This window comes from Mytilus galloprovincialis, unplaced genomic scaffold (assembly GCF_965363235.1).
Source record: "Mytilus galloprovincialis unplaced genomic scaffold, xbMytGall1.hap1.1 HAP1_SCAFFOLD_99, whole genome shotgun sequence".
Taxonomy (NCBI): Eukaryota; Metazoa; Mollusca; class Bivalvia; order Mytilida; family Mytilidae; genus Mytilus; species Mytilus galloprovincialis.
The window spans coordinates 28,270-40,612 of record NW_027468036.1 but is presented as its reverse complement, the minus strand read 5'-3'; the positions used below and the strand labels follow the sequence as shown (position 1 = coordinate 40,612).

Genomic DNA, 12,343 nt, shown 5'->3' with positions numbered 1-12,343 from the left:
TAGGTTGACCTTGTAGATGTTGGAAAAAGTCAACACAGCTACCAGGAAGTACACTTTGACTGATAAACGAATCTTCAAGAAACCTTTTTATAAACTGTTTTCCCAGCAATTCATACGTACTGTCAAGAAAATTGTGAAAACCGTAGAAAGTTTCTACCTTCGAAATTGCTGTACTGGACTTGAACCAAATTTTAAGTGGTGGTGGCGTGGCTCTGTAAATCCAAGGCTCCAATGCAAGAAATCCAAATTGGCCTGTTCTGCAGTTCATTAGACTAACTGCACCTGGACCTATTTCCACTGCCAATTTGTTCGATACAGGTGAGGCAGGTCTTCCCCATAACATCTTTTCAAGACATAGCTCTGAAGTGAAATATAAGCTTATACATTTTGCACTCAGCACTACAGACATTTATATACATTGATTGACACTCAATTTAGCAGCATTTCTTAAGTATTGACCTCTTACATTCTTGCTTTTATGAAAGACTTTTTTCATGATATACACAACTTCAATCGAAAAATGTGTCATTTTGATTTTAGTGCGAAACATTTCTTTTTTTTTCGCATATTAATTTTCGTATTACCGGTATATCACATCAGACATGATCTGTAGAAATAGTATAAATCATAGGGTGCTCCATGTAGAACAAACAAAGATGAGTATCCGTAATGAACTCTGTCATGGATTGATGAAATCTATTAATAATAATTGTATTGTGTCTTGTTCGACCGTTTTAATGAAGATAGAGTTCTGTTTGTATATCTTAATTTGGACATATACTATTGGTTTTCTTTTCATTACAGAAACAAAAATGATTTACACAGGTGTAAATTAAACTACATATGTTCATGGAATTAAAACAGGAAACATATATATTAGAATAAATGGTACCTACACTTGCCATTCGATTATCTTTTTAATAGATACATCCAGGTCTTGAGTTATACACACTAAAATTTCGCAGATCCTAATGAATCTATTGCCAATACAGGTATAAATAGTATATTAAACGCATTTCATAACATAATCAAGTTACATATCTTAGAATACATTGGTGTTTTTCACATCAGATAGTACACAAATAATGATAATATTATACATACCTAGAATATGCTTCCCATGTAGCAGTACTGTCTCCAGTCAGTTGATATTCATCATACAAATTACGAAGTCTTTCTATCATTTGTGTGCCCACTGATCTCAAAGCAGACAAAAGCGAGTCATCAGCATTTACATATGGTACCAATAAATCGTATTTTTGTAACAGTCTTTCTATATTTGGTAATGAAATGTACATATGTGGAGCTATAACATGGGGTATTGGAGGCACTTCAACTACAAACTCCATCCTACATCGAAGATCTCGGAGGAGATTAACATTTTGGTCGAAAGAGAAGATGTACGGGTCAATAGCCCTCTCGATAGCATCACGTGTTGTTTTATTGATAACATCTCCACATACAATTATTCCAGACACAGGATGGTAAACATTGAGGTGTGGACGACGATGTGGAATATCCCCATAAAACTGAACAAACTGAACCTGGTTGGGGATCGTGCATACGTTAAGCACATCAGCCGAAACGTCAATGTTTCTGCCGTCAGTATTAGACTGGAAATTCACGATGTCAGAAAATGAGCAGCAGGAATACATTGTACCTCTGTCCCCGGTCACTTGCTGAATTCCATGCCTGGCCCACAATAACTGCAAATCATTACTTGAAATTGTTACACCAACATGTACTGTCGTCTTTCTTATCATATTAAAACCGGTAAGAGAAATATCATGTTTTGTTCGTTCACCAAATCTGAATGCAAATATTATAGGAATGAGACCATCTGGTAATGTTACCTCGTCAACTGCAACCTGTAGCAACTTCAGAACATCCATACATTCGTCCGGCATAACTGTCCAATGCTTTACACTGTGCAAATCAACCTTCATCAAAGTGTTTCGTGCCCTACCACCCAGTGCAGCACCAGCTGCTTTACATGTCAGAGTTGTTCCGACTGATTTGATATAATCGTAAGTCACTTTTGTCATATTTAAAAATCGTATCTGTTGAAAAACTGTGCCGGGTAGCGGTACAACACCAAGCCATATATGCCACGGACCTTCAATAGATATTTCTGTGCCCTTACACTGTGCTAAGACACTCAGTGTTTGTTCGGAATAGTGACGAAGATCTAAATGTTTCTTCAACTTGGGATAAATCCTTTCCAAACTATTAAATTCATGTCTTAGTATTGAGATATGTGTCAACGGAAATGTTATTCCTGCAAAGCTTGTCAACTCGACTACTATTCCATCGATATCTGGCTGGAAATTCATTGAAGGAATGTCGCACTGGGGCAGTTTTGTCGCTCTTACAACTATTTCGTTGTTTCTATTCAATAAGTGCGACACTTCCTGATTCGCTTTTTGCCATTCCGACATGAAGTTGTCAGTGTTTTCCTCGGCACACTGATATAAGACTGACTCTACAAGGAAAAAAAGTATCAGCTGTTATTAATAAAACGCCAAACAAACTCTCCTTTTCCTAGTATATATAACCAATATAAGCAGTGGAAACAAAACACTTGCAATTTTACTTGCAGAACATAAAGATATTTTAAGTGATCACTAGAATACAACTTGTGAATTATGTCATGTGAAATAATGCAGAAAAAGTCTGGATAAAAACCGACTGCTGTTATAATATTGAAGTGCAATTTTGATTGAGCATACACCATTTCAAAACAAACATTTCATTACTATTAACTCGTTAAGGATGTGACAGGAAGATCTAATAAAATCAGTGTAACTTGTGAATCTGAGCAGGTACAATTTAAGATGGCATTGAACCGATGTGTTATACCAATCTATGCATCAGCTCGCAAATTTCTAGTAAAAGTGGTAGAATGAACTCTTGTTATCAGTACCATAATTGTCACCGAAATAATTTCTTTTTCTCAGATTTATTCGCTCAGGATGAAATATTGAAATCAACGATTTTACTAAAAAAGAAGTTTTACTGCAATAATCATAAGTTTACCTGTATTACTGGGCTCATTTTCATCTAGTTCATCTTGTGTCTGAAAATCCAGAAAAAAAATTTGAATAATTCCTGTTATGTAGACGTTTGTTAAGATGACGAGGGAACACTTTATAAGAGGTTGTTTAAAAAATGATTTCAACATACGACGACAATAGTTTGTCCTTTGAGAATAAACACAGTTACTGTACCTAGTTGTGTAGATTAACAACTTGCATGCATGATTAAAAAGTCTCATATATTATTATTCTCAAGTATAGGTTTCCAAATGAGGATGCTTCAATTTGAGCGAATTATACATTTTTTTAATGCAGGTACAAATGTACAAATTGTAATTGATACAACACTGTGACGAGTAATGTAAAATCACGAAAAGAAACATTAAGTCGTATAACTATAATGCTATCGATACATGCAAAAAGCAAAGAGGAAAATTCAAAACGAAAAGTGCCTAATCGGCAAAATGAAACGACAAAACATATCAAACGAATGGACAACAACTGTCATACTCCTGACTTGGTACGGGCATTTTTAAATGGTTGATTGAACCTGGTTGTATAGCGCTAAAACTATCATTTGTATGACAGTCGCATCAAATTCCGTTATTTTCACATCGATGCGTGAACAAAACAGACACAATCGGTAAAATAGTCAAAATATGGTCACATCACTGTGTTACAATCTCCAAACAAAAAAATCATTTACAAAAAAGCACAAACAGCATCTATCAAATAAAAAAAAACACATTCAGTGTTTCGCATGTTTGGCGTAAGAAAATGTAAACGTAACATAGGAAGAAATTTTGTCGTTCAAAGCATGTTCAAAACAATTATAATTCCGGATAGGGAATGGTGGTATGCAGGGATAAAAAATGAAAAATGATGTTAGAATTACTTTCAGAAACAGACCGAGTTTATAAATTATCCAGAGGTCTTTTTAAGCGGTAGACATATTTATCGCCCAAAAATAGCCCTCTTGTTCTAATGTGACGTTTAGAAACCATCAATAGCTATCAAAGGTACCAGGATTATAATTTAGTACGCCAGACGCGCGTTTCGTCTACATAAGACTCATCAGTGACGCTCAAATCAAAAATATTTATAAACCCAAACTAGTACAAAGTTGAAGAGCATTGAGGATCCAAAATTCCAAAAAGTTGTGCCAAATACGGCTAAGGTAATCTATGCTTGGGATAAGAAAATCCTTAGTTTTTCAAACAATTCAAAGTTTTTTATACAGGAAATTTATAAAAATGACCACATTATTGATATTCATGTCAACACCGAAGTGTTGACTACTGGGTTGGTGATACCCTCGGGGACGAAACGTCCACCAGAAGTGGCATCGATCCAGTGGTGTAAATAGCTATCAAAGGTACCAGGATTATAATTTAGTACGCCAGACGCGCGTTTCGTCTACATAAGACTCATCAGTGACGCTCAAATCAAATATATTTATAAACCCAAACTAGTACAAAGTTGAAGAGCATTGAGGATCCAAAATTTCAAAAAGTTCCAATAAACAATCAGAAACATACACAAAAATAATTTTTACCTCTCCTTTCCTCTGTTCTTCTACTTCTAGCTCATGTTCTTCTTCTAACATGTTATCAATCATTTTTTCGACTAACGTTGATATCATGTCTTTAACCTATAAATGTAAAGAATGCATAACTTTATATGTGTGCGAAATTGTTAACAAGGTATGTATTTAGATAAGGAAGATTAATGATTGCTTTCAGTTCATTGCTAATGTTTGCCTATTCGTTTATTTCACCTTGTAAGAGATATAATTGTCTAAAATGATAAACTACAGAGTTCAAAATGAAGAAAACGAAGTACTATTCTGTGGTATAACATTAAATTAATTAAATGAATATTTGCTATATAGATTTAACCAAAAAGACTTTTCTACTTACATGTCTATGTATCCTTCTGATCTTATCAATTTCTAGTTCTAAAAAAAAGTTCAATTAGTTTTAGGGATATCTTTATAATAAACTAAATCAGTCAGAAAGTTATACGAATGTATAAGGATACAACTTTAACACGCTAGTTAATACTTTAAAAATAGTTCCATCATCCGATTCCAAGTGGATAGATGCACACGGACGATGGAGCTAGGTTGACGACTAGCGAAATGTTGCATATATCTATTCAAAAGTAAAAATAGAACTTTAGAGAAATATTTATGAGTTAAATTACTGACAAATACAAATAAATTGTTAATAAACAATAATATAACATCGTCACATGCTTAAAACATATTTCTTATGTCTATCTTTAGATTCGTCTTCGGTATTTTTGTATAGCTGATGTGATCAAGTGGTCTAGGGCGCTGACCATGATGCTTACCAATGGAGTACATGGTTTATCAATGGTGTCAGTTCAAATCCCGTTGAAGAACCCTGTTGGGTTTAATTTTTTGACTTATATAAACAACTTCCAAAAACATTGAAACTAGCGTAATATACTTAATTTTTCCATATTCTTTTTTCATATATACACAATACAGAATATAACTGTAGACAAAGAGAGGAAAATAGTCGTATATACATCGTTTAACATGTTTTACAGCTGGTTGAACACACATTTGTTCTCCAAAATGTCTTGTACCAAGTCAGGAGTATGACTGTTTTTATCAGACAGTCCGCTACTATGTATGTTGCCGTTTGCATATGTGGTAGTTCAGTGTTGCTGTTGGTCCATTTATTTTATATTGTGATTGATGTGTTTCGATCGTTTTAAATTGTTTACCCGGATTTATTTTCGCTAAATTGAATTGTGACCATTGAACATCGGTGTACTACTGTTGCTTTTATTAACATTTCCTTATCATAAATATTGAAAAAAATATTTTCGATATATGTGGAATGTCTATATGCAGAAACAAATATTGTATCATATCTTTCTTACCTCCATTCTGCATACTTGCATATAATAGTGAAATCATTTGTATTTTTTCCAACAGCTGAAAAATAAAGACGTTAATCACTTTGTTTTCATCGATTATGTTTGTCGTTTTTGATTATGCATGTATCTATATAAGATGTTCACAACTTTTATGTCCACATTGATGATGTGAGTGATGAATATTTCTTTTGCATTTACTTTCATTTTACATTTTATGACATATATTACATATTTAAAACCATGAAACATTCATTTCATCAGGTATATGATAACTGTTAACCTTTTAATGGATCAGTTGTACTTTCAAAATTGCAATATTCCCAAAACAAACAAAAGCGCTAGAATACCTTATCAATTCTTTGCTTTTTCTGAAAGAGTTAATTACAAAATGAATAAGAAATGTCAGTGTATGTTCAGAAATTGATATATTTTACTAAACATTTCAAAATGTCTGTAAATCTATTTTCAATATTTCGAGTATAGAGTTATTAAAGAAAAGAAAGTCATATCATGATGTGACACATTTGTATTCATGATACATAGTTTCAATATATCAAGATACAATGTAGAAGTATAAGTTTGGATTAAGTTTAAGCCACCTTTTTGATTGTAAAGATATAAAACTTACTTTCTGTGACGTTTCCATGGACACTGAAAATATAAACGATGACATACAACACAAATCAAGTGTAGAAAACGTAATATAAAGTAGAAAAAAATACAATTATATTTGAAATAGGGAAGTCTTCATCACATGGAAATTCAATAAATATGCTTCAACGAGCGCATCTGGATCAGACCGCAGAGTTCTTTCTGAACAAAATGGGACAAAAATTGACACAATATTAAAGCTCGATACAGGTCTGAATTTATTTGGATTGTAATTAAATATTTGACACATTATAGATTTTTGACACAGATTCAATGTAGTTAATAACTTGGAATGTGATATTTGATTGAATTTATATTCAATTGAAGCTGTTGTGCAATACACCGTGGTGTTGTGCAATACCTGGTAAATCTGTGATCAGACTATATAGTTATTACAAAGAATTATCAAAATGAATTGTGGCTCCCATTTTTTGTTTAATTGATAATTATTATATCTTGATGACCCCTCCCCCCCAAAAAAAATACTTGAAGATTGTTCTTTTTGTACAATGTGGTATAATTTAAGAGACAACCATACACTTAGCACACACACTAGTGTTTGAAAACTAGTAAAGTACTTGGTTTTGGCCCCTAACTTCTTATCAGTTTGGGCAATTATCTACCTAAAAAATCAAAACCTTCTTCTTGTGGTATCGAACCTTGCAGTGCAATTTCAGAGCAATAAAAATACTCATACACAAGTTATTGTCATGCAACTAGAAGAACGATTTGTAATGACCAGTTTTTGCCCCATATTCGTAAATAGTTGGGACAGTCATCCAAAACCAATCCCAACCTTCCTTTTGTGCTATTGAACATTTTGTTACAATTTAATAGAAATCAATACAATTAAATTGAAGTTAATGTCCGGGACGACGACGATGATGACGTCACAGAGATATGCGACCGCAATTATCTTTTGGTCGTATAAAAACTCAAACACATTAAACGAAAGAAAACAGATGTCGTATGCTTGACTTGGTACCGGCGTTTCCATGTGTAGAAAACGGTGGATTCAGCCTTGTTGTACAGGTAACTAAACCTCTCACTCGTACGGCAATCAAACAGACACATTCATGCTTAGTGAACTGATAATTCGTGGCGGAACAAAGCCGCTGATGGGCGCTTTAGAATTTGTCTGATAAAAGTGAATGACCAGAACAAAAGTGGTTATTCATTTAAAGTTATAGTGAAATGCTGCATGGATAACAGAAACTTGGCGTCAGTAGAACTTCCACATCTTGATTTTTCTTTATCTTTTAGGGACGACATCAAAAGATCAATGTAAGATAAAAAGCTTAATTCAAATAGTTTGGGGGTGGGGGGGTTGAACGGCTGCAAGATTTGGTTATCCGACATTGATTTTTACATATATCCATATGGGTCAATCAATTTTTCCCAAATTAAGTTAAGAGGGGGGTGGGGGGTCAGTGAAAAAACTATGTGAATTAAGTTTTTTATCCTTCATTGAACTTTTGATGTCGTCCCTTAGGGCAAACCAGTAATTCATAGTTAAATAATTAAAATAAACTAGATTAGAAATGATACGTTTTAAAATTTATAGCATTCCAATTATTTGTGTCCTAGAAACTAAAGTCCTACTGAAACTGACTTTCCATGTCCTTGACATAATACAAACAAACACAATTTACTATGGTAAGGCGTAAAATAAATACCTTCTTTTTGCTGTCCTATTATCAGTTGATACACCTCTTCCATCTAAAGAAAAAAATCCGATAATGTTTATTGAATTACCTATAAAACGACACATGTATAGACAAACTTTTGAAAAGGGGTGCTAAAGAAACGACTGTTAACAATTATGTAGTTTAATGTATTTTAATGGGAATGATTTATACTGTTTTTTTCAAAGTAAAATAAGACCTGCCTATCATAACAGTATCAATGAAACCTTATCACATAGAGTAATTAATATTATAAACGGTGTTATCTTCCTTCGCTTATTGCATATCACCCTGATCAGTTACTCCGAAATTCTCATACCACTGGTTTGAAACATGAGGAGAACTTATCAGCGACGTCGCTATGCCTTAAGAGAGGATATCAGTGACGTCACAATATGTGAGGTGAAATTGTCAAGCTTTACTTTCGTTGAGCGTAAATACTGCTCAATGGGAGGGAATGATACCCTACAAATCGTGTGGTGACCAGATGATCGCATTTTCTACCTTAAATACCAGCCACTCAACAAATCATGAACTTATTAGCTCATTCACTACACGCATCTGCTTTTAAAGTTCACATTGGGGTTCATGTTATATATTTCACGATGTCAATGTGTAGAAAACATGGTAATCTATACTTTAATAGTATATATTGCAACTAACCTTGTATCCTATCATATGCACATACGAAGCCTTCCCTGGTTCTATGGTAACAAAGAAAGAAAAAAATAAATTTATAATTCTTATAAATATTATACGTTAATTATGTCAATTTATATAAAGTAAATCATCGTATATGTTTAAGTAAAGTGCGTCATTCATTGCTGCATACGGTATTTTTCAGTTACTTGTATCAACGATTTTAGCAAATTATTTGTCCATTATGCAAAAGTGTACCCACTGAATTAATGTTGAGCAGCTTAGTCTCATGCAACCTACTCAAATGGAAAACCTTTCACACAATTATTAATTTATTAAATAACAGTGTGAAATTATGTGGCTGAATAGGAAAATTAATCAAATGAATGGACAAGGATTAAAACAAAAACACTTGAGTAGACCAATGGGTACATATGTATTAACATTGATTTAAGAGTAACGTTTTAATCCAATGCAAACTGAAGTGATTTGTTTAGAGAAATACATACCCCACAATTTAGTTGCCTCTTCAATCAGGTCCTGCACCTCTTCTACCTACAAAAAATTATTAATCTTTGTTGTCAGATGATCAATGATTGGGAATAGTTAAGATGAATAAAGTGTTTACTTAATTTTATCTTACAGCAAATAAAACTAGCAGTATCCAATTTTCTTGAAAGATCCTAGCTTAAATTACTGCTTTTGCTTTAACATTCTAGTTCATATTGTCATAAGGACACACATATTTCTGCAGTATCACATGATATATGCTGAGGGGATTAGGGAATGAAATATTGTCAATTGCCCAACAAATAACCGGATTTGGTAGTGGTGCCACCTGCCATTTTCATTTATATTTATGTTATAAAAAAGAAGATGTGGTACGATTGTTAATGAGACAACTGACCACAAGAGACCAAAACAGAAGGTTTTAAATTTTGCATATGCGTTCAGTGCCTTATGTCATCGAATCACTTTAACGAAACATTTCAATATTTGAAGCCGGTACAACTTTATCCTGTGCAAAAAGTGTGTTTGAAAGATAAAATGGCAAGCCATTGCTAATATAAAAATCTTAGATACATTTGATAGCCTTCCATTTGAAATTACTTTTGGAAATTAAGAAAATAATTGCTGTGTTCTGATACATTACCTTATAATATATGATATCCATTCGTTGACCAAACTTGTAGATTCTACATAAAAAAAACAACATATAGTATTATTTCAGAATATTATCAAATTGACTGCGTGATTATGTCAAATTATAATTTGGTTGGTGTCTCAGAGTATTCTGTTATTTTGTTTATTTTTTTTTTTGCAATTTCGACCTAATCCAAATGCTCCACAGGGCGCATCTTTTACGACCACATAGGTCAAACCGTGAACAGTTAGGGCAAGTATGGACACAACATTCAAGCTTGATACAGCTCTCAATTTGGATTTCGATTAAATAGTTGACACAGCAATGGTTTTTGACACAGAACAAAGGTGGTCTAATGAACATTTTTTTTTTCGCTTTTAAGCAATACACTATGCTGTTTACTAGTATTCCCGTTAAAAGAGTTTGCAACAAAAACTACCGGATACTAATTTTAATATATCATAAAATATTAAAATATGAAATGGCATACAGTCACGGTTAAAATTAATATAAATTAAAAGTAACTTCTAACATGTCTAAATATAAATTTTACATCTAATCATCTCAAGACAATCATCATTTCTTAATACATTATTTTAGTGTAATGGAGTTAATCAAACATATTTATATCAGTATTCTTGACATGGAATTGGCTTACCTCCGTTACACTGCTTTTAAATTATCTAAATTGTCCTTTAATAAAAAAAAAACATTGTTTCCCCCTTCTTTGCCCCTAGTTGCTACTTGATTTGATTCCTAATCCCAAATAACCATTCCTTTGTAGTATGGATACTTGTGGTATCATTTCAGAGATATTTATACACTAAAACACAAGTTATTGACTGGAAATTACACACATGCTTACTTGGGCCCCTTTTTTGGCCCATAATTCCTAAACCGTTAGAACCATAACCTCAAAAATCAATCAAAACCTTCTATCTGTGGGAAAAAAAAAACAATGTTGTAAAATTTCGGAGCAATTGAAATTCTGATTCACTAGTTGATATACTGAAAGTAGAAAAATGCTGGTTTTTGTGCACCTGTTGGGCCCCTTATTCCAAAACAGATGGGATCATCATCCCCAAAATAAATCCTAACCTTCCTTTTGTTGTATTGAACCTTTTATTAAATTTCATAGAGATCCATTCACTTAAACTATAGTTATTGTCTGGACACCAAATGTGTCTTCGGACGACGCAGATGTCGTAGACGACGATGCAGGCGACGACACCATACCATTATACAAAATATTTTTCTTTTTATGGGTATATAAAACCCAGACAATATGATTTTTCATATTTATGGACAAAAGGATTTTTACAATCAATCGTTAAGACGACAATCGTTCTATGTACAATAAAAATAAAAAGTAGTTTATAAATAAGACACGCAATGTCAATTGTCCCTCTAGTGTTGAAAGAAAATACTAAATTGACTTTGTTACCCCCAATATTAATGGACAAAAGTAAATTAAAAAACTGACCTTCTCATGTGAAAACCCTCTTCTTGATATTTTTTTGAAATGTTTCTTTATATATGTGAAAATTTTCGTGCGGAAGCATCAATCGTTGTCCCGAATATGCGGATCGATCAACTTGTAGGGACGACAATTATCTCCCGGATGCTAAATATGTGATCTCAACTAATAATACAAAAATTGATGTGTTGGAAGTGTTTGCCGTACCTTACCACTTTTAATTGACTGCGTTACCCCCAATATTAATGGACGATAGGATTTATACAATCAATCGTTTAAGACGACAATTGGTCTATGTACAATACAAATAAAAAAAAAACACAGACCTTCTCACAGTGTATGAAAAGCCTCTTCTTTATATTTTTTTGAAATGTTCCTTTATATATGTGATAATTTATCGGGACGACAATGTCCTCCCAGTTGCTAAATATGTGATCCCAAGTAATGGAACAAAAACTGATGTGTTGGAAGTGTTTGCCAAATCTTAACACTTTTAATTGACTGCGTTACCCCCAATATTAATGGACGATAGGATTTATACAATCAATCGTTAAAGACGACAATTGATCTATGTACAATACAAATAAAAAGTAGTTTATAAATAAGACACGCACTGTCAATTGTCCCTCTCGTTGTGGAAGAAAACATTAAATTGACTTTGTTACCCCCAATATTAATGGACGAAAGAAAATATAAAAACTGACCTTCTCACAGTGTATGAACAGCCTCTTCTTGATATTTTTTTTTTAAATGTCCCTTTATATAGGTGACAATTATCGTGCGGAAGCATCAATCGTCG

General features: G+C 33.1%; 1 protein-coding gene and 1 long non-coding RNA gene across 2 annotated transcripts; both read right to left on the bottom strand.

Moving 5' to 3' along the window:
• Nucleotides 1-1,094: 1,094 nt before the first annotated feature.
• LOC143060243 (uncharacterized) lies at nucleotides 1,095-6,023 on the bottom strand. The gene is made up of 5 exons (XM_076233559.1): nucleotides 5,952-6,023; nucleotides 4,955-4,992; nucleotides 4,591-4,686; nucleotides 3,037-3,076; nucleotides 1,095-2,482 (listed from the first exon to the last, which is right to left on the bottom strand). The coding sequence occupies exons 1-5, from the start codon at nucleotides 5,986-5,988 to the stop codon at nucleotides 1,095-1,097; spliced, it is 1,599 nt and encodes a 532-aa protein (XP_076089674.1). The 5' UTR covers nucleotides 5,989-6,023.
• Nucleotides 6,024-8,277: 2,254 nt separating this feature from the next.
• On the bottom strand, nucleotides 8,278-9,480 carry LOC143060242 (uncharacterized). The gene is made up of 3 exons (XR_012973967.1): nucleotides 9,433-9,480; nucleotides 8,948-8,988; nucleotides 8,278-8,318 (listed from the first exon to the last, which is right to left on the bottom strand). It is a non-coding gene; the product is annotated as an uncharacterized LOC143060242 (long non-coding RNA).
• Between the last annotated feature and the right edge of the window lie 2,863 nt (nucleotides 9,481-12,343).

What these genes read in the sequence shown, in the direction of transcription:
- LOC143060243 (XM_076233559.1), bottom strand. Translation starts at nt 5,988, where the DNA reads ATGATTTCACTATTATATGCAAGTATGCAGAATGGAG. An exon ending in TGCAAGTATGCAGAATGGAG is followed by an intron (nt 4,993 to 5,951) that starts GTAAGAAAGATA and finishes ACTTTTTTTTAG; the next exon opens with AACTAGAAATTGATAAGATC. An exon ending in AAATGAGCCCAGTAATACAG is followed by an intron (nt 2,483 to 3,036) that starts GTAAACTTATGA and finishes TTTTCCTTGTAG; the next exon opens with AGTCAGTCTTATATCAGTGT.